The sequence below is a fragment of the Vanellus vanellus genome (assembly GCF_965231255.1).
Source record: "Vanellus vanellus genome assembly, chromosome: 3".
NCBI lineage: Eukaryota > Metazoa > Chordata > Aves > Charadriiformes > Charadriidae > Vanellus > Vanellus vanellus.
The window spans coordinates 14,692,664-14,713,422 of record NC_138907.1 but is presented as its reverse complement, the minus strand read 5'-3'; the positions used below and the strand labels follow the sequence as shown (position 1 = coordinate 14,713,422).

The window sequence follows — 20,759 nt, the reverse complement described above, 5'->3', positions numbered from 1 at the left end:
CAGCTGGTGTATGAGTTCTTCCTCCGGTTCCTGGAATCACCTGACTTTCAACCAAATGTAGCCAAGAAATACATTGACCAGAAGTTTGTACTATCTGTAAGTAATCATTGCCGCTGCCACTGTGCACCACCTTTATGAAGAACATGCAACAGATTTTGATCAAGGTGTTGTGTAAACAGTTCGGCTTTGTCAGCAGGTGCTTGATGATGTGGGTTTTCTTTTTTCCTGTGTCTAGCCTTGAATGAGCAGCCAGAATTCTCTGTGCAGGGCAAGAGTGTGTGCAAGCTCTAGTCCCTGGAACTCATCACTTGTTGTACAGGTGGAGAGGGGCACTGGGGGCCTTGCAGGGGAAATCTGGGGACACGCAGCTTTGTAGAGTGTGCCAGCCATCACTGTGCTTCCGAAGACAAAAGAAGTGCTGATGGTTGCAGCTTGTGACTAGGAGGCTGCATGTTTCAGGAAAGCGACCACTGCTCAGGTTGCTGAAGGCATCACTTAACTGAAAGAGCCATTTTTGCTGGGCAGGAGCAGTGTGCAGTGTTGCTTGTAGTTTTGTCCACACAGGCAGTATGCAGACACTCACTGAATTTCTCCCCCCATAGCTGCTGGATCTCTTTGACAGTGAAGACCCCAGAGAACGAGACTTCCTAAAGACTATTCTGCACAGGATCTACGGGAAGTTCCTGGGTCTGCGGGCATATGTGAGGCGGCAGATCAACAATATATTTTACAGGTGAGGTGCTTCTTAGTGCCACTGGCCTAGTGAGTGAGTGGGGCAGTCCAGTGAGATAAATTTGGGGCATTAGGCTGTGACTCTCTCTGATCCAGGCTGTGGTTAGCTAAGTGACTCAGGTCACACTGCTTTGGTGGGGTGCTTAAGAGCAGTGAGGATGTGATAGTGCTGTCTTCAGCGCACACAGCAAATGTTGGACCTGTGAGCTTTAGCTGATCTGGGGCCCATGAATTTATTTGCTTCTATTTCTTACACCTTGCCCTGTTGTCTTGGAGTTCAGTTATTTGCTAGGAAACTCCCCGTCTCCAGTGTTTTTCCTTCCTTTTGCGTATCAAACTGTACCCAGCATTTGGCAATGACCTCTCATTCTTCTCTTCTTTTCAGGTTTATCTATGAAACAGAGCACCACAATGGGATTGCAGAGCTGCTGGAGATCCTGGGAAGGTAAGGGCACTTTTAGAAGTCCCAGAGGGTCCATAGTGAGTGAGACCTCCTAGCCCTGTGTGCCGCATGAACTGGCAGTGCCGTCCTTCAGCAGTTCTTGCAGGAGCCACCTCTTTCCAGAGGATCTCAGTCTGATGAAACACACAGTGAAAGTACTCTCCAGCCTACCAATAAATGCAGTGGTAGCCTTCTCCTCCCCAGATTTGTCTCCTGTTCTTTTGAGTTTGAATCCAGTCATACTTACTGTCTTGCTTCAGCAGGCAGTAAAAAGAGAAGAGTTACTCATGGCCCTGAGAAGCCTTAGCGGTAAGCAGCCTTCTCTATGGCTTCAACTGCCCTTCTGTTTGCAGCCCTCTCTTGTGCCTCTGTTCTCCTGTCTGTAAAGTACTAGCCTTGAGGACTGGGCTGCCTCTGTGCTGGCCTTCCCCAGAGGTTCTGCTTAAGTGTGTGTGGGCTCAGACTGGCACAGGACAGAGCAGAGCCCAGGCCCCATCAGAGGCGTTTCCCTGCCATGCCTGCTGAGGAAACACTCTCGCTGAACATGGTATGCAGATTGGGCCCCAGTGACCACACTTCTGATGGTGCTTTCTCAAGTGACTAATGAGAGCTTGGGCAAGCTCTGATTCTTTCTGAGGTGAGTGATACTGTATTTCTGCTGAGTAAAGATGTTAATGAGACTCTTGTTTCTTCTCAGCATAATCAATGGGTTTGCTTTGCCTCTGAAGGAAGAGCACAAGATGTTCCTCATCAGAGTCTTATTACCACTGCACAAGGTGAAGTCTCTCAGTGTCTATCACCCGCAGGTAAGAAGTGCTTGAAGTTCCCTGGGGCAGAATGTGATTCTTGCAAAAGCCATTGTTCAGGCTCGCTTATAGCTATTCACCGAGCTGCGTTACTGTGTTGTACAAAGTTCTTGCTGTGAGATGTTTTGGGCTCTGCAGTAGTCCCTTACTGTGGTGGTTTGTCCCAGCCTTGCAGTGCCTGGGCCCGTATGTATATGTGTGTGCTTTTTGCCATTGGCTGATAGGAGAGTATCCTGCTAACTTAATGCTGTGGCCTACTTTGCCTTCTGTGCTGGAAATTTGTGAAATATTGGGGCCCTGCTGAAACCAGAGAGGTAAAATTCCAAGCTGCAGTCATCAGCCTGTGCATGTGGTGTGTCACCTCTTAGTCACCACTGAGATATGCAGAGGAATCGGTGTGCTGAGCTGCAAGGCTGGTGTAGAGATTAATTTCTTGCATTTTAGAATACATAATAGAGTAGAGAAGATCAGAACTTGGCTAGGAAGTGAAAAGGTATGGGTACTGAGTGGTGATGTCTGTTCTCCAAGCCTTGTTTTTATGGGGCAGGGCTTTGCGATAGTCAGGTTTGTTCCTTCCCATGTGTGCAGCTGTGCTTGCATTTGAATGTATTAGCTGCAGACTACTCTAGGTGGCTCAAGTTTTATCCTTTGTGCTGCATGAAACATCCTGAGCTCAGGCCCTGCCTACTTGGTCTTAAAGCCTTCTCTTGCCATCAGAAAAACTGGATTCATTTGGACCTGCAACTGTCTGGTCATCACACACACTGTGGAGGGCATAATGTGACTTCCAGCCTAGGGTGGTGGTGGCACTTTAATCTCGGGTACACTTGAGGAAGCTCTAATCTTGCTGTGTTTGTTTTTGTTTTTTTTTTTTTTCCTACAGTTGGCGTACTGTGTTGTACAGTTCTTGGAGAAAGACAGCAGCTTGACAGAGCCAGTGAGTAACCTTGCTTAACCTCTGTGTTTCAGTCAAGTCCTAAAAAGCTTCATGACTTCCTTAGAGTACAGCAAGGGTAAAAAAAGGCTGAAGAGACTGGGAGTCAACTGGATCATTTACTGGGTTTGCCTGGTACCCTGTGGGCAGAAGAGGCTGAGCTGCTCATGTGCAAGCCTTTAGCATTCTCTCCTGAAACCGTCAGGAAGGTGGCTTATAGTCTTTCTTTGTGCTTCAGATCTTGGTATAGCAGGAGGAACACTATACCGAGCTGTCCTTTCAGACCAGAGCTTTCAGCTGGTGACAGATGCTGCAGAGACAAAATACATGGACATCTGATATCTGGTGGAACCAGTGTGTGTGAGCTCATGGGGCCCCTGAAATTGTACGAGTTCACTCTAGACTGCCAGAGTTGGCTGAAAAACTGTGGGGATGAGGTTAGGAACCTGGGACGCAAAGGTCTATTTAGGCAAGCCACTGTTCCTTGAGGAAAGTATTCTTTGTCTTGCTCTAGCATCACTTTGCCACTTCCATTGTGTTAAGTCACATTGTAGATGCATTTGCCTTCAGGATGTAGTGCTGGGAAAAAGCAGGTTCTAAAATGTGTGAGCAGTGTAGATGGGGACCTCTCATATTCCAGTTACTGGCTGCAAAGACCTGCAGTGTTAACCAGGCTATATACCAGCTTGGCAGAGGGTGCAAGCAGGAGACAAGTGTTTCTCCACCCACTGCAGGCCAGGAAATGTCTTCTACAGAGCGGAGCTTCACAGCCTCAAAACAGCAGATGGCCAAAGAACGTGTGCTTGTGTCACTGTAGCAGGGAGCATCAGAAAGTGTGAGCATTTTAATGAGTAATGCTAGCTGAGGTCGTTCTGTTCTCTGTCTGAAATGTGTGCGTTCATGGTGAGCCCGACTGTGCTTGGTGGAAGCTGGTCAGCTGTTGGCAGCTTTCTGGCTCCTCAGCTCTGACACCAGCAGTGCTGAAGCAGACCTCGCAGCTTTTCCTTTAAATGTGGGTCCTCCATTTCCTGTGTTCCCAAAAGCCTGCTCTCGAACAAACTGCGTAAAGTAGCTTCCTGATCTTGCTGAGTACTTCCTGTGGCTGACATCCAGCCCAATAGCCTCCTGCCAAAGCACTTACTCTAGGGTGAAGGAGAAGAGAGAAATAGAAATCTGTCAATATTTTTTCAGCTTATTCAAATAGGAAAGCTCCATGGCTCATCACTGCTTCCTGTGTAATGGGTTAATGACCCCTGAATTAGAGACCCAGGTCTGGTTTGGTGCTTGTGGAAAGCAGTGGGATGACCCAATTTCATTACCTTCAGTGGGTGTTGCGTTGGGTCTCAACCAGATATACCAAGGCCGTATTGCCACAGGTTGTGTCCTATTGAAGCATCCTGCTTGTGAAGGTTTTGCATAGACTCCTGAGATGACTAGGATTATTGAAGTCTTGAAGAACTACAGGGTTTGTGCATCAGCAAGGCTCTGAATGCACTAGGAGATGTTGCCATCAGTGCTGGAAGGAGGCCATATCGCTCACTAGGTCCGCACTCACTTAGACTGGGCTTCCCAGAAGCTTGCTCAGCAAGGCTTGACATGGCAGCTCTTGTGTTAACAGCAGTCTGAATGACTGCCAGGTGAGCAAGACTGCAGATGTGCTCAGTAATAGCAAAGACAGACTCGACACACCTTGCACCGCCTTAGCTGTAGGAGAAATTATGTCTGAGTCACTAAAGCTAACTCTTGCCTGAATGGCAGACCGGAGTAATGACGAACACTGAAGATACCAAACTGTTGGCTTCCCTAGCCTTGAGTTGGTGGAAACATAACGCTCAGATGTTTATAATTTTGCTGTTGCATCACTCACTACTGTCCCTTCACTGCTATGAACTTCCTCTTGAGTGCTGGCTTCAGGATCAGGTTGCTGAAGTACACAGAGTTTGAAAGAGCAACTTCTACTGCCAGTTGTGTGTGAATCTAGTGTCCACAAAGTTGGCATTTCTGTAAATACCATACTGATGACTCCAACCAAGTGAGGGTCTGCAGGATCTTGGATCCTGCCTTTGTCATGTCTAGAAGCAGATGGGTAGGGAAGGAAGCAATATTAAAAATAAATAAATAAAATCAAGTGGGATATAGCCATACACCAGTATATGCTTCCAGTATCTTGTAAGCAATAGTTTACTCACCCAGAAGTTGCATCTGTATTGTCATATTTAATTATCTCCATTAGGGGTAACCTCCATAAACTTGTCTGCTCCCTTCTGGAGTCTGTTTAGACTTTGAATGTCTGGAAAGTCTTGCAAGAATGAGCTCTGTAATCCAATTACTGTTTTGTGAAATTGGTACTTCCTTTTGCTTGTCCCAAACCTGTCCATTGCATTATTTATTGGGTGCTACCCAGTGTTCAAGCTCTGCAGTGTATTGAATTCCTCGGTGACCTTCTCCATGGCATTTCCAATTTTATTAGCTGATCTTCCATGGTTGCTCTGCACCATCTGCCAGCTGCTGCCCACTCTGGTTTGAGCCTTCTGTGTTAAGCTGTGTTTGGGGAAAAAAGTGGTTCTAAGCTTTCTGCTTGTAGTACAGAGTCATAGCAGCCTGGGCAGTCCTGGTGTCTTGCATGTAACTTGGCTGAGTTTGGGCTTTTCTCTTCTTTCTTCCCTGGGAACCCACCCTGACTTTCTGAGAATGTGTCTTCTGTTACTTCCTCCCCTCTGCTGTTGTGACCAGACTTTTAAAAATTTATTTCACAGCTGATAACTTTCAGCCTCTAACACTGTCTCTGTACCCTACCTGCTCAGGTGATTGTGGGCTTGCTGAAGTTCTGGCCGAAAACTCACAGTCCCAAGGAGGTTATGTTTTTAAATGAGCTGGAGGAGATCCTGGACGTGATTGAGCCATCTGAGTTTGTGAAAGTTATGGAGCCCTTGTTCAGGCAATTGGCCAAGTGTGTCTCCAGCCCACACTTCCAGGTACGTTGCAGCTCAGGGAGGGGATAGGGCATTGGCTTATAACCCACTTGGCATGTGAGGGTGACAGCTGTTGGGCTTGTCTTTGTTGATCAGTGGCACATGGAGGTGTGACCAGGGTGAGTATTGGGGTGACATGTGGTGGGAGGCAGTGAGAATCCTCACCACAACCAGAGAGCAAGCTCATCCAAAGAGAAAACAAAGCGGATCGGTGGAGCCCCTCCTGCTGCACTGTGCTATTTGGCACCATCTATTGCAGCAGGCTGGAGCTGGAGCAGAGGTGCTCTGCCACTTCCTGTTTTTTGACTAGCAGTGTCACCCTGTGGCAATAAAACCAAGCTGGCTTCACTAATGGAGGGGAGGCAAGCAAAGAGACAGTGTGCAGAGAAGGTACTTTGTATTATTCTAGTGTAGGTGGTAAAGAGTGAGGTGTACTGAAAAAGTGCTTGAGTCTGCTTCTATTCCCACTGAAAGGAAGCCTGGTTGTAATACCAGGCTAAAACAATCTCTGTCTGGTAGTCTTAAGGTGTAAAATGTCCAAGGTGATAGAACCTGCTAGTAGCTCCTAGCAGGTGTTCTTGGCTCACTGGTTTAGGTTGCCATGAAGAGTGCCCAGAAAGAAGACAGCTTGCTGGTAAAACACGTGGCTGACCCAGGTATAGGTGGGGTATTAAATAGTGACATAGCCCTCCCCCAGAGTGAGTGTGACTGTACAGTGAGGCAGACCAGCTTCAGTCTGTCTTTTGGTACAGAGAGGTACAAAGTCATGTGTTTACAAGCCAAAAATTAGGACAGTCTAGGTCACGTGTGTATGTAAAAGTTCACTGTTTCCTGGAGAGGACTGGAGGAGCCTGATGGAAACCAGCTGGACATGGATTACTGGTGTGGTGATGGGAACCAGAGGACTAACATGACCTTTGGGTGTGTAAGGAGCTATCGTAAGGAACTAAGGAGCTTGAATTAAGTAGGGTAAAGGCTGGAGGAGAGGCATCCTGTACTTGATAGCAACCCTCATCTGCTGCCAGCTCTTTGAAAAACAAGACTGAAAAACCCGGAGAAGGTGCAAACACTTTCCAGAATAAGAGAATTAACCCCAAAGGTGTCCCATACAGTCAGGCTGAACGGTCTGTGTCTTCAGCTTGTATGAGAGCAAAAATAGGAATTGACTTCTTGGTAAGTCAGAACACCTTGATGGGGGAGAATTTTGTCTGAGTAGATTGTGTGTTAATCTAGCAGATAAAGGCTTAACAAGATCTAATAGCTGGAAACCAAAGCTAGGTAAGTGAACACGAGGTGAGTTTCACTTCATTTACTCACGTGGAACAATACGTTAAGGGGATATAGTGAGTTCTCCATCATCCAAAATACAAAACTGAGACTTGATGTCTCTCTTCATAGGTTTTTAAGCCATTCTCAAGCTAGCACTAAATGCAGAAATAAGCCTGGTGATCTGCATTGCCCAGATTTGTGGTTAAATATGAGGAATTGTCATTGAATCTATCACTATTTGGAAACTTGTTAGACTTGTTTGTCTTGTTAGAGCAGGATTGCTGCCCCAAAATTTTCTGTATTTTCACCCTTACTAAATCAGGGGGATGAATCTTGGGCTTGGTGACTGAAACATGCTCCAAAGCCCAGAGAGACTCTGTTGTGGGGAAAGCCAGGGAGGAATGGAGCTTTACAGAGGACAGTCTGAGGAAACGAAGGAGGCTTGGAGCTAGTCTGAGCTGGGACCTGGAGTGGATGACATTACTGTCCTCAAGTGTTGTGTGAAGGGTGTTGTCATCAGCGTATTGACGGTAGGCTTGCCTAGTCAAGAACATGAGTTTTTTCCTCAGGAAAGTGAGAAGTGTCTGGCAGAGGCTAAGGGAAAGAAGGCTGGGCAGCAGCGATGAATGACCTGGTAGAAGTTGGCAAAGGTCAGCCCTGCTGCCCATGCTGTGGGGAAACACTTGCTCTGCAACTGGGTGGTGGCAAGCTCTGGTCTCAGCACTGCACAGTTTCCCTGTGGACCGCAGGTGTTACTGGAAGGAGCCTCTCCAAGGATGGCTTTCTCTCCCACTGCAGGTGGCAGAGCGAGCACTGTACTACTGGAACAACGAATATATCATGAGCCTGATCAGCGATAACGCAGCCAAAATTCTCCCGATCATGTTTCCAGCGCTCTACAAGAACTCCAAGAGTCACTGGAACAAGTAGGTCTTTCCGCATGCCCTGGCACTTGCTGTGCATGCAGGATTGCTTGACCTACAAGCAATCCTGGGGCATGGTGCTACAATGCAATGACGCATGGCGCTTGGTGACACCATGTGCTGAGCCAGAGGGGTTGTTAGTAGTATCAGTGTGGAAAAGTGCCACAGCAGACCACAGTGACCTGCTTCTGCAAGGGGTCAGGCACCTGCAATGACCCATCTTGAGGCCATTGAGTCTACCCAGAGTTTGATACCTACATATCACTAATGCTGCAGGTCTCTTGGAGGTGTGCAGTAGGTTTTCTAGCCGACTGCTGGCTGCTTGTTAACTAATGATCACCCACGAGCTCTCCATGACCAGAGATGCTGGCTAATGTAGTGCCTGACTCCTTGAGTATAGGAAGAACGGAGAAAGGAGAACTAACTGGGCAGATGTCCCATGTCAAATCATTGCTCCTTGTGTCTGATTCCTCGATACTAGTCTGTTTTATGGTTCTCCCATCAACTTCCTGCTTGCCTTTGTTCCAACTGCTTCTTCCCTTGATTCCTTACCTGCTTAATTCAAGTTGTAAAACTCACTTCCTTTTAATGAGTTAGCTAAAAATACTTAGTCCACAGCTGAGATCCTAAAGTCTTCCAGCAAAAAGCACAGGAAGACAAAACAAAAGTCATCTTCCCCTCTTCTAGAGGGTAGAAAACAGCAAAATAATTAACTCTAAGGAGGCTGGGTGAGTCCAGGGCTTAGGAGTATACTGTGGTAGCAAAGACAGTTGTGAAGTGGAACTTGTTTGCAGAGAGCTCCCCACTGGTCTGCTGTTTGACTCCTTCCTTCTCTTCATTGTATCAGGAAGCACAAGCTTGAGCCACGAGTCAAAGGTGCCCTAAAGACTCGGGTAGACCCAGACAGGCAGAGATGAACGCATCCAAACACCCAGATATGCACACATCCATGCCAACAGGCACATGTATGCACGCGCACGTGTGACGTGTGTGCACATATGCACGTGTGTGTGCAGATGCGCTCAGACACACTCTCGCTCAGTGTTACCGCCCCTCCTGATCAGAGTTCAGGAAAGGATTTCATGTTCTTGTCTGAAACCCTTCACCAGTTCTGTTTCCTTCTTGCACCAGTCAAGATTCATGATTCTGCTGCTTCTGTCGTCTTGTCTTCCCAGTGGTATGGCAGAAGAATTCCTGAAGGGATATTCCTCTTATTTCTCCTTGTCTTTGTTTTAGCACTAGCCGCATGTTCTCGGGGTGGGTTGAGTGCCTCAGATTGTCCTCTTCCTTCCCATAGCTTGTCTACTCAAACAGTTTGTCAGACAGCCTGCATAAGTCCAACAGGGATCTAGCTGACTTCCGTATTCCATCTGTAGAGCTGCTGAGGCACAGGGCTCAATCTACTGAGTCTCTCATCTTTTGCCTCTGGGTCAGGTATTTCAGAGACAGCTTCAATACTTGTTTTTATTCCCTGGGAGAGTCCTTGTGCCAGAAAGAGCTCACATACAGTGCAAGCTATCTGTCCATAAATTGCTGACACAAAGTCGTCTTTTCTTCTGTGGTATTCTTTGTGCTGGTTCCTATCTCTATGGGGCTGCTGAGTGTCTGTGTTTTGAGCAGCTCAGTGATAAAGCTGATGACAGAATACTGGCAGCCCAAAAAAGTCATTGTGTATATGTGAGGTGAACCCTAAAGCTAGATTAGGTAAAGCCCCCTTGAGAACAGCTCTGAGCAGGTGCCTAGCATCCTTCCTTTCCAGTTTCTACCTGCAAGAAATAAATACACAAATACATATTTTTGCACTCATCAGTCTGACCATAGTAGAGCAGATCTGTCCCAGTGGTCTCGTGTTGCTCCTCCGTTTCTTTCTCCCTGTGCGTTAGTCTCGTGTTTTGTAGAGGGTTTTTTCCCATGCTAAGAGCTGGGACTGTGTGAAAAGATTTTCTCACATTTCTGTAGTATATGAGCTGCTGCTGCTGTTAGCTCTGCTGGTGCTAACTCAGGGCTGAAAACCTGGAGGATACCACCATGACTTGTTCTCCATTCCTCATTTCTTTGCAGGACAATCCATGGGCTGATCTACAATGCACTGAAGCTGTTCATGGAGATGAACCAAAAGCTCTTTGATGACTGCACGCAGCAATACAAAGCAGAGAAGCAGAAGTGAGTAAGAGGTCCTTGCCAAGTAACTTGAGCTCATCCTGGAGTCTCCTTGGGGTACAGAAGGTAGATGCCAATAGGCAGAGGGGAAATGGAAAGGTGGTGCAAATCATTTTGTCAAAAAGTAGGATTACTCAGCAATAACTACCTATAGGGATGAGAAGATGTAAAATGTGTGCCCTGATAAAAATCCTTTCAGTTCTGCTGAAGCGGGTAGCTTGGAAAAGAGTGACAGAGTTTGCTGGGTCGTGAGGAAATAAATTGTAATGTAGAGGATACTCAGCTTTGCAGAGACACTTATGCTCTACATTGGAAATATTTACCAGTTTGTAAATGTCATAGTGGCACCAGTGGAGTCCTGCTGCTTTAGAAGGACTTTTCTGAAGAGCTTTGCTGCAGTGGACGTAATGCATCTTTCGTGCCACAGGATGCTTTCAATTTTCCAGTAATAAAGATGGAATAATATCTGGGAATTCAAAGAGCAAATGGTGGGGATAAAATCTGAGCTCAGCAAGTACCTGTACAATGACGCTATAAAGAAGAAAAAAAGCTCCACTTTTTACTGCTTCCTTGTGCTGGTTTTGGTGCTTGTATGACTTGCCTTGGTAACCTGAGTCAGTTCTGTAACCAAGAAGGAAACTTTTTTTTTTTTTTCCTCTGGGTCTGTTTTCTGCTGACTTAGTGACATAAAGTAAAATTCTTGGATGAGCCAAGGCTGCCACAAGGCTGACAGTGGGGAGAGCAGGGCTAACCTGTGCTGGCAGTGGGGAGCTCTGGGATACATTCAGTTGTTTTGTGAAATAGTAATAAATAACAAAGTTGAGATATGAATCAGATCTTGGGGATGGGAAACCTGCATATGGAGAAATTAAGGGTTTGTTAACATCTAAATTGGGAGCAAGCAAGATTATTTTTTTCCCCATGCTAGGGCATTTGTGAAGCCCACAAATGTCTGCACATATATTTTAAGTCACAGTTACAGCACATTTACTATGAAATTTACCTGGTGTTTCCATCAGGAGCTTTTCCTACATGTTTAGCCTCTACCCATGCTGACCCACTGAGGGTGACTGTTCCCAGCATTGGTGTGTGACTTATGGAGGATTGCTCTGGAAAAGGTCAACAAAGCAGCTCAGAGCTGTCCAAGAAGTGGATGGGTAGAGGTGCGCTGTTTCCTGCTCGTGTCAAGATAATTTTTTTTCTCTAGTGCCTCTCCACCTTATTATGCTTCAGAAAATCTTGTATTGGGTTTTTATCAAAGATATCTACCTTTTGCTCTCCTAGATAACCAAATTTGGTAAAATGTCAATTGAAAGCTTGGCGGGTGGGATGTAAAAAATGTCTTTTAGAAGCTGAATCTGAGATGAGTTTACCTATGATGAGCATGATACGATTCTTCAGCTAAGTGGGATTTACCTGCCACAGGGACTCAGCTAAGGAGGCCTTTCTGGGTGAAAACAAGAAGGCTCAACTCTGCTGTTGCTAGCACAGCATTAGCAGCTGTTCCTGGCTTGAGAAGTGTGAAAAGGTCTCCCTCTGAAGGGATGCGAGAGCTGGGAGAGAACGTTGTGAAAGGTCTGACAGGTTGGGAAACAACTAGAAAGGGAAATCTGTGCCAGATGGGAATGGGGTAGGATAGCAGGCTGGGGGCAGGAGCAGCTTGTCTGGGCAAGGAGGTAGAAAGGAGGACTTTGGGCAGAGGTACAGTGAAGAGCCGGGTTTTGGGGGACGTGGTGGTGGTAGTGTTATTCTTAATGTCAGTGGGTAGTAGGAATGGGATAGGTAAAGGGAACAAATTAAAGGAGAAGTGAGGAGATCAGGGTTTGTTGGGCAAGTGACCTGGACAGGATGTAGCACAATGGTGGGGGGAAAGACTATGCATTTGGGAAAGTATATTAGAAACCTGGGTCTACTAGAGCAGTATGCCTGAGTTCTTTGCTTAAGTCCATTGTGAAAATGTTATCTTTTCCCTCCATGTCTTTAAAATATCCAAGAAATGTAAGCAAATCCACGTGCATTTAACACTGTGGCTGCACGTTCTGGAGTGTCATAGAATAAGTCACTGTTGGAATGAGTGGGGTTAGAAAAATCATGTTTCACAGGCAGGAGAAAGTGTTGTTTAGTGGTATCTGCCTGGTGGAACGAGACCATTTTGTAGCTGAAGACTCTGCCTCAGAGTTTGGGGTGCCATTCCTGCACTTCCCCTACCTGCTTTTCTGTCTGCAGAGTACTGACCTGTTCTAGTGAGCAGCAGGTCCTGTTGCTTCCCTTTCAGTGGAGAAGACACACTCCATCCGCAGCCCATTTCTGCTGCCTCCCTGGCAGAGCTGACTGCAGGCCATTCCTGTCAGTGGACAGTAATGTGGCATTTCAGTCAATTGCCATATTCTTTTCAAACACAGAGACTTAAACCAAGTAGAAATAGTACTTTTTTTTCTAATAAAAACCTGTGAGGCTGTGATGTCAAGTATCTCCAAAGTAAAGCAGTGTGCCGAAAGCTGCCTGTGGAAATGCTGGCTGGATCACTGTAATGCAAGATTGACCTTTAACTGTGCAATACCTTGCTTTTTCCACAGGACCTCGGCCTTATTCAGTGAGACTGACGAGTTTGAAACGCTGAGGCTTCTCTAGTGTAGACAGAAAAAGGAAAAGAGACCTATGAAGTGTTTTCCCAATGAGCCACTAGAGACCTTGTGCTATGAACTAGAAAATAGCACATGTGGGAAGGGCTGCACATGCAAACAACGCCAGTAAATGTGAAACAGTGAAAAGGAGAGAGCTTGTAGATACACAATTAGACTGCAACCAGGTGTTGAGAGGCCTGCTCAGAAAAGGCTTAGCCATGTTTTTAATTAGTTACTGTGCCTACACAGGACATGCCAGCTGAGGCCTGTCACTGCTGCACCCCTGTCTGTACTGCTGCAGCCAAGGCTGGTCATGGAGGGACAGAGTCTCCCTGAGACATGTGAGGATGCTCTTTGCTGTTCAGTGCAGATGGACTGACTGCGCCTTACTAATCTCCCCAGACATCTTGAAGCTGTTTGAATTATCAGAACCCTTCAGAAAACAGTGGGGAGGTTGGGGCAGATAGATAATATCTTGTCCTGAACGTGCCCTTCTGTAAAAGTGCAAGGGCCTCGAACACTGCCTTTGAAGAGTTGTGGTGTCAGCATGTCCTGGGGCCACCCTGACACCTGACATCCCTCTGGTAGCAGTTACCTTGCATCCTTCTGTGTACGCCACAGCAGCGGGGAGGAGAAAAAACCTCCTGATACAGTTCTCTAAATGTCCTGCCAGTGGCTTTCTCATACTCTCATGAAGGGAGCTGATGAGGTGCACATCACCTAGAAGGCAGGGCTAGCGGTGCTTCTCCTGTAGACTCAGCGCTGTCCTGTGAGGCATTGCTGTTTAGAAAGGTAGGATTCTCCAAAGACTCACGTGGATGAGACACTTTCGGATAAACTGCAATGGAAATGTTCTAGTGTAGGAGGTAAAGCCAGGCTGATTGATGAGGTTGGGAGGAAGCTTTCACTATAGTGGGATGTTGGGCAGCTGCAATACTACAGTTAAGTCAATGTGGCATCAAAATAAAGATGAAACTTTCTTTCATTCCTTGGAAATACTGGTTTGACTGAAAAGAGTGATCACAGGTGTAAAACTTTAAGATTTTTAGAAGCACTGCTCTTAGTCAGACTGGGTATTCTCTTTGCAAGGTGGTCTTTTGCAATATCAGCTGAGCACGTGAGGGGTAAACTGGTGGATCTCAAAGTGTGATGAGGAGTGGAGGGCTTCCCCAATGCTGTTCAGACTGCTTTGGTGATCTGAAAGGAAAGAACTGGTGCTAGAGATGCATGGAGCTGAATGACTGGATGAGTGCCCTTGGCTCAAAGTGTACCGTACCAGTATTCCGGCCAAACAAAATGAACTTTGTTGCACCCTTGCATGACATTAGACACGATACTGGTACAGTAGACATTTCTTTGGAGGGGCACTGGCCTTCATGATGTGAGGGCCTTTGTGGACAGACATATTGGTCTACATTTCCAGTGGCAAGATAAGAGTAATACGTATGTTTCTGTTTACCAGACATTAAAAAGGATTCTGGAGAAATTGGGGATGAGGCAGGAAAAAGCTATTGAAGATCAGTACTAACCCCTGGTCACAGTCCGCTGCAGAGATCTCCAGAGCTCTGTCAGAAAATGAGGTGTGGGTTATTCATTCGGGGTTTGGTTTGTTTGTTTGGTTTTTTTTACTTTCTCTGATGGATTAGTCTGCTGCTTGAATGCTCGGCAGCTTCATTCTCATTTTTATCCTCCTTTCTTACATATATTTCAACAGTGAGGCGATTACAGAGTATAAGAACTTCCTTAGCATGTATAAATAGGGCACTAGAGAGGACAGTAGCTGGGATGAAAGCCAGATAGGTAAAATGAGAAATAAAGCAGAGATTTTAGTGCAGATGTTTAAAATGTAGAAGAGAATAACAAGGAGTGGTGGATGCTCACCTCTGTTTTCAGGGAACATTCACTGCCATGGGATTTACAGGTGGCCCAGTTGAACGGTCACTTAAGGTCTGTGCCAAGTTCAAGAGCTGTGCGTGGGATTTTGGGCAGCTTTCCGGTGTGTTACAGCCAGAGAGAGGGAACCATGGGCAGTTGAGCCCCAGCTCTCGGAAATGGCAGGTTGTCCCTCTGCGTCTGTAGGGCACCAGGAAAATGTGTGTTTGACATCCAAACTGGTGTCATTGCTTTATTCCAGAAACCAGTCACTCTGGCCCACTCCTGCAGCACAAAGCCAGGGAAAAAGTACCTGTGCAGCCCAGTGCTGCCACCCTGTGCTCTGAGGTGAGCGAGGAGTGTGCCTGTCTACCTCCTGCTAGCTGCAGTGTGTCCCCTCTTGCTGCATCTCTCTTGTAGATAGAATTAGGAGTCTCTGAAGGACAGAGCAGCTCTTCCCCTCGCCTGCGCTTTTCTTGTGTCTCTTGCTTTTGTCTCCCTGTAAGCGAAAGCTGCACTTTCCCCAGGAGTTCACACTTGTGCGCTCTCTCTCTGCAGGGGAAGGTTCAGGATGAAGGAACGAGAAGAAATGTGGCAGAAAATAGAGGAGCTGGCTCGGCTGAACCCCCAGGTGGGTAACAGCAGGACTTAGGATGAATGAGACAAGAATGTGCTGGGGGTCTTGACCTGCTTCCTCAGCTCCTGAGAGCAGGTGCTGGCACCTGATCTCAGTCCTGCGCACACAGCTGCAGCAGTGGTCTGTCCCTCCCAAAACCCAGTGTCTTGGGGATGTTTGCAGTGTTTTACCAGCCTGTCCCTTTGTAGCACTGACCTCTAAGTAATGCCTTATAGCGAGCACGTACGTGTTTATGGACTCTTCTCTGTGTGCTGTGGCTCAGAGGGCACAGGTAGGAATGGGTAAGACAAGATGCTCCTTTCCTGCCTGTGTACCTACTGCTACCTTTGTGGGTGCCAGAGAGGGCGGCTGGAAGAAGTGTGCCATGCTGTGTTAGGATGCTGGGGGAGAAGGCTTAGTGTTGGGTGGCGTGCTGACTCTCCAGCTGTGTTGCCTGCAGTACCCCATGTATTACGCACCTCCACCATTGCCTCCTGTCTGCTGTATGGAAACGGAGACCCCAACTGCAGAGGACATACAGCTACTGAAGAAAACGGTGGAGACGGAGGCTGTGCAGGTACGTAGGTGACTAGGGTCCTTCCACAGTTACTCTCAGACCAACCGGGACATCAACATAGTCAGTCCAGAGTCCAGCAGCCAGAACTGGCTCTTTCCAAGTGTTCTGAGGGTAAATGCCCCTACTCTCATCCCTGATTGTTACAGATGAACTTGTAGTCTGAAGAGTGGAGTTTATCTAATCTTCCCGCTCTGGAAAAAACGCACGTCGAACTTTTCTGTGTCCTTTTGACCTGCGTTTGGCTCTCAGGTTGTTCCACAGCATGCTGTAGTGTCACCTAACATATCCTAGAGCGGTTGGAGTCAGAGAATGGGTGGAGGGGTGAAGGGGTTTGCTACTGATCCCTGAGTCCTTTGGTTTTTCTGTAGATGCTGAAAGACATTAAGAAGGAGAAGGTTTTGCTGCGCCGGAAATCTGAGCTTCCTCAGGACGTCTACACTATAAAAGCCCTGGAGGCCCACAAGAGAGCAGAAGAGTTTCTCACCTCAAGCCAGGAGGCTCTCTGACGGGCTCAGGAGCTGGCCCGGGAAGCTCTGCCCCATCCCTTTCCCCCAGGGGTCACGGAAATGCACTCGGTTCTCATGTATAAATAAGGAATGAACATGGTGAGCTGTGCCTGTCCTCCACTCCATCCACACCCCTCCAGGGTAGATCTGGTTTTACTTTATAACTTATATTTCACCACTGTCATGTCCTCCTGCTCTTCTTTCCCCTTCCTTCTGCTTTTCCACCTTGGGTGTGCGTGCGTGAAGGGAGCCTGCCTGACCTGTGATTGTATCAGCCCAGGCAGGAGTCACTTCATTTCCAGCTGCCGCCTGGTTTTTACTCTGCCTGGGAGCTAGAGCCTTGCTGTCCTGCAGCACAGGCTCTGTGCTGGCCAGAGGCCACCGCGCGTGGCTCAGCATGCTGCTACAAGCCCCAAGTGCCCATTTCTGCCATGCCTGACCCCGTGCTGCCTGTGCAGCCAAGCCCTGTGGCGGTCAGTGCTCGGGCTGAGTTCGGGGCAGGAGCGTGTGGCAGAGTTTGTGGGGGCTCTGCTGCCGCTCTGCCCTGCCTTGGGGTGCAGCTCTGCAGCTGGAGGGTCTCATGTACAGCAGAGGAGATGTTTGCTTCCACCTTTCTTTTTGCTTCAAGCCCCTTGTTCTGTTCCCCTGTCAGTGGAGTGGGGGTTCAGTGCTTCGCCACCCCCAGTAAAGCTGGGTGCAAGCACTACATACTACTGCAGCCCTCCCTTTAGAGCATCCTTAGAAGCTCTCTTGTGGGAAAGTGAATTCCTTCAGCTGTTTGCGTTGGTCTGTGCTGACTTGTCTCCATCCTCGTGTCTTGGGTTAATTGTGGGCCCAGAATTAACTTCCTGCTTTGTAGCAGGTGTCAGCCACTGACTTCTGCTTTCTTCATCTACCTGCTCAATTAAAATACTCCTGCAGCTCTCCCTTTGTCGCTGTATCCCATCCTTAGCTCTGCAGTGGCCAGGGTTTCTAGGAAGCTTGTGCTGCTAAAGTAATTTCTGCAAACTAGTGGAAGCAATGGATACACGTTAAGGGGCCAGGCTGAGTTTGTGAGTGTTCAGTTGTCTCCTCTTTATGATCAATGGCTAGGTGCTACTGCTGAATTGCTTCCGTGGGTGCTCTGAGCAAATTTCGCCTCGCCCAGTTCCTTTGGCACCTGCTGTGGCCCGAGGCCCTTGTTAGTTATCATATGGTGCATCAGGGACTTGTTGTGCTAATTTAGCATTTAGAGTGCTCTTGCTGATAGCCCAGGGGGTTGCGCAGCACTTGGGTGCTACTGTGATCTAGCTTTCTCCCCTGCCTTTTGTGGCGCAGATTCAGTGCTAGGCCAAGGTGCCACCTCAGAGAGGCTGGCTTGGGACGGAAAAGGGAGTCTACCTTGCTTCTTAACTGCTGCGCTTGCTTTCTTGACACATAAACTTAAGTGGGTTTGCAATAGTGCAGGGAGCTTACAGGGTCAGTGCTATTCTGACACTGCTTTGCAGCGTCGTGGGATGTTGCAGAAGGTCCTGGTGTAGCTGCTTGTCCTGACCAGTAAACCATTCACAGGTCAGAGATTCATCCCCTTCTAATCTTACTGCTGGTGTGCAGCACATCTTTCCTCCAACCCAAACTAAGCTGTCTTTTCCCCTGTGTATCCTGTGTCCCCCGCCCCGTTTAGCTCTCTTTGTTTGGCCCTCATTAGGCATGCCACCATCTCTTAGGAGCAGCTGGCAAGCGTGAGTACGTACGAGATCACCCACAGTCATGCAGGACCCCACCTCCCCTCTGCTTCATGCAATGGGCCAGTTCATCAGGAGACTTACGAAACACCTCAGGGAGGTTATTGCTTATTTTGATCATTAGTCTGAGCTCATGGTCAGCTGCCAATCAATTACCTCACGCCTGGCACAGCATGTAAACATGCACTGGGTGATACCGGATGGCGCACAGGAGCGGCAGGCGCCTCCGGGCACAGCGGAGATGAGGACTGCCGAGTGCCACCCGCAGCAGGGCTCGGGCCGGGGAGGATGTTTCTCCCCATTGCAGTACAGGCTTTCCAACTTGTCCGCTTAGCATTGCGTTATAAGCCGCCACCTCATTTTGTTTTTTTTCTAGAGTGCTACAGCATGTGTGTGCCCTCACTTGAGCCTGCTTGCTGCTAGGCAGTGGCTGCCTTTCCCTGCTGTGGCCTGTTCTGCCTGCAGAAGGAACAGAGACTTCTGGTGCGCAGAGGCTGTCGCTGTCCCACAGATGGTCTGTCTCTGCCGGCAGTTCCCCAAGGAACGCTGCTGGGGTTGTGCCATATGCAGGGACAGGACTGTAACGCATCACGACTACGTGCTGTACGGCTTTAATGTTCTCATAGCTTTGTGTGTCTTGTTCTGGGTCAGGGAACTTAGGCTTAGTACCTTCACATGGACATTAGTTTGCTGCCTATTCATTCCAGTGTCCTGGACATCTAAGAAGGGGACCATGTAAGAAAGGGGGGAGCGCGTTCACCCTCTTCGCCACACGTACTGCTCATACGCAGACCTGCGTCTGCCACGCTACAGCTGCCCCTTGCTCAACACTTGGTTTCTAGCATTAGCGCTGCTCATTTCTGCCTATGCCTTTCCCCACATCAGCCAAATGGACAGAACTGGAGCTGCCTCTTCCACTTCACCTGGCTCCCTCCTCCCGAGGGAACAAGCAAAACTAACTACTGCATTCACCCCCTGGACACAAGTATTAAGCTGCTTACAGTTCATATGTACATATGGTGTACTTTATTTTCAGTAGAGCATTACATAGTATGAAAGTGTTGGATTTTGTACAGATGTCCCTGTATGTACAGAACTAAATAAAACTGATCTCTTGGAAAGACACATTGGACTTCACCTTTGATACTCCAACATGCAGCCCCTGTCCCGAGAGGAGGGGCCCTAGCGTGGAGAGGGACTTCTCCAGCACTGACAGCATGGGGACAAATTCAGTGTTTGTCTCAAGGGAATCTGGGCAAAGCCAACCAAGCTCCCTCCCTCCACTCACACACAGGTATGGAAACCAGTCAGGGTCCTCAGAGGCAGAGGAAGCCAACACAGGGACAGCACGGTGACTTACATGCCAGCCAGAACCAGGAAAGAGGAGGAAGAAGGGAAATCGGAGAGTGTCAGTGGGAGAAACTGGAAGGTCGATGCTGGCGAGTCCCGTCACCACCCAGCTCAGAGGCAGCGGGCGCCTGCCTGGCCTGCGTGGCTGACGGAGGGCTGGGGTCAGGAGACCCTGCGCCGCAGCTTGGCCCTCACTTCCACTCAGGCCTGGGCCCACTGAGGCTCTGCCGGGCCTGCAGTGTGCGCTGCACCACGTCCTTCCACTGGTCTTCCGAGATCTGACTGGCCCAGGCGGGGATGCCCAGGGTGGGAAGCTTCACGCTGGCCATCGTCCTCTTCACCAGCTCCACATGCTCTGGGAACAGAGAGAGCATGAGACCGCGGCCGAGCCCCGGCAGGGCCCGGCCAGAGACGCAGTTACCATTACCTTCATCCATGGGGATGGAGCTGCGGCTGCTCTGAGCCGCGGCGCCTTCTGCCGCCACCGCCTCATCCTCATCCTCATCCTCACTGTCCGCCGGCGGGTCGGGCAGGTGCAGCCTCAGCATCTGCGGAGAAAGGCGGGCAGCGGGGGTCAGGGTCGTTCCCCGCCCGCGGCACCACGCTCCCGCCGCCTCCCGCCCGGCCCGGCCCGGCCCGGCCCGGCGGGAGGCGCTAGGCGCTACCTGCAGCCGTTCCTGCAGGCCGGGGCCCGGTTCGGTGCAGCCCGCCGGGGCGGCGGGGGGGCCCGCAACGCCGGGGCCCTGCTCTGGCTCCTGGCTCAGAGGCTGGTACAAGTACCCGCCGACGCCTTCCTCCTCCTCTTCTTCCTCTTCCTCATCGCCGCTCCAACCTGCCGCGCCGTCGGGGGCCTCCGGCGGCCCCGGTTCCTCCGGACACACCCGCTCCGGCCCCATGCTCCGCGCCACCGCCATCCACCGGGCGCGGCGCCGGGGGAGGCCCCACCGCCTCCCGGAAGTGCCGCCGCCGCCGCGGGGCACTGTGGGTGTTGTAGTCCCGTGGCGGGGGAGGAGGGGGGGGGGTCTCGCCGGTACGCGCCGCCGCCGCCCTCCCCCGCCGCCCCCGGCCCCTCCAGGCGCCGCCGTAACCGGGGAGCGGGGCCGTGGCGGGGCAGAGCAGGCGCAGCCCCCAGGGACGGGGTGGAAGGATTGGGCCCAGCACCGCCGGAAGGGCCCTGAGGGGCCGGGCCGGGCCGTGCCGCCCCGGCGGGGGAGGGCGCCCGTGGTCCCGGGCGGGGGGGGGGGGGCGGTGC

General features: G+C 49.5%; 2 protein-coding genes across 2 annotated transcripts in view; one reads left to right on the top strand and one right to left on the bottom strand.

Moving 5' to 3' along the window:
• The window catches only part of PPP2R5D (protein phosphatase 2 regulatory subunit B'delta), a 30,590-nt gene extending 11,569 nt beyond the window's left edge, over nucleotides 1–19,021 (top strand). Inside the window, exons 6-16 of the mRNA XM_082480174.1 lie at nucleotides 4–96; nucleotides 603–733; nucleotides 1,118–1,177; nucleotides 1,872–1,980; nucleotides 2,864–2,917; nucleotides 5,719–5,889; nucleotides 7,954–8,081; nucleotides 10,140–10,241; nucleotides 15,293–15,365; nucleotides 15,811–15,927; nucleotides 16,296–19,021. Coding sequence (XP_082336300.1) covers nucleotides 4–96; nucleotides 603–733; nucleotides 1,118–1,177; nucleotides 1,872–1,980; nucleotides 2,864–2,917; nucleotides 5,719–5,889; nucleotides 7,954–8,081; nucleotides 10,140–10,241; nucleotides 15,293–15,365; nucleotides 15,811–15,927; nucleotides 16,296–16,433 — 1,176 coding nt within the window. The 3' untranslated portion in view covers nucleotides 16,434–19,021. The remainder of the gene's footprint in view (nucleotides 1–3; nucleotides 97–602; nucleotides 734–1,117; nucleotides 1,178–1,871; nucleotides 1,981–2,863; nucleotides 2,918–5,718; nucleotides 5,890–7,953; nucleotides 8,082–10,139; nucleotides 10,242–15,292; nucleotides 15,366–15,810; nucleotides 15,928–16,295) is intronic.
• Nucleotides 19,022–19,166: 145 nt separating this feature from the next.
• Nucleotides 19,167–20,522, bottom strand: MEA1 (male-enhanced antigen 1). The gene is made up of 3 exons (XM_082480175.1): nucleotides 20,173–20,522; nucleotides 19,935–20,055; nucleotides 19,167–19,862 (listed from the first exon to the last, which is right to left on the bottom strand). The coding sequence occupies exons 1-3, from the start codon at nucleotides 20,419–20,421 to the stop codon at nucleotides 19,699–19,701; spliced, it is 534 nt and encodes a 177-aa protein (XP_082336301.1). The 5' UTR covers nucleotides 20,422–20,522; the 3' UTR covers nucleotides 19,167–19,698.
• Between the last annotated feature and the right edge of the window lie 237 nt (nucleotides 20,523–20,759).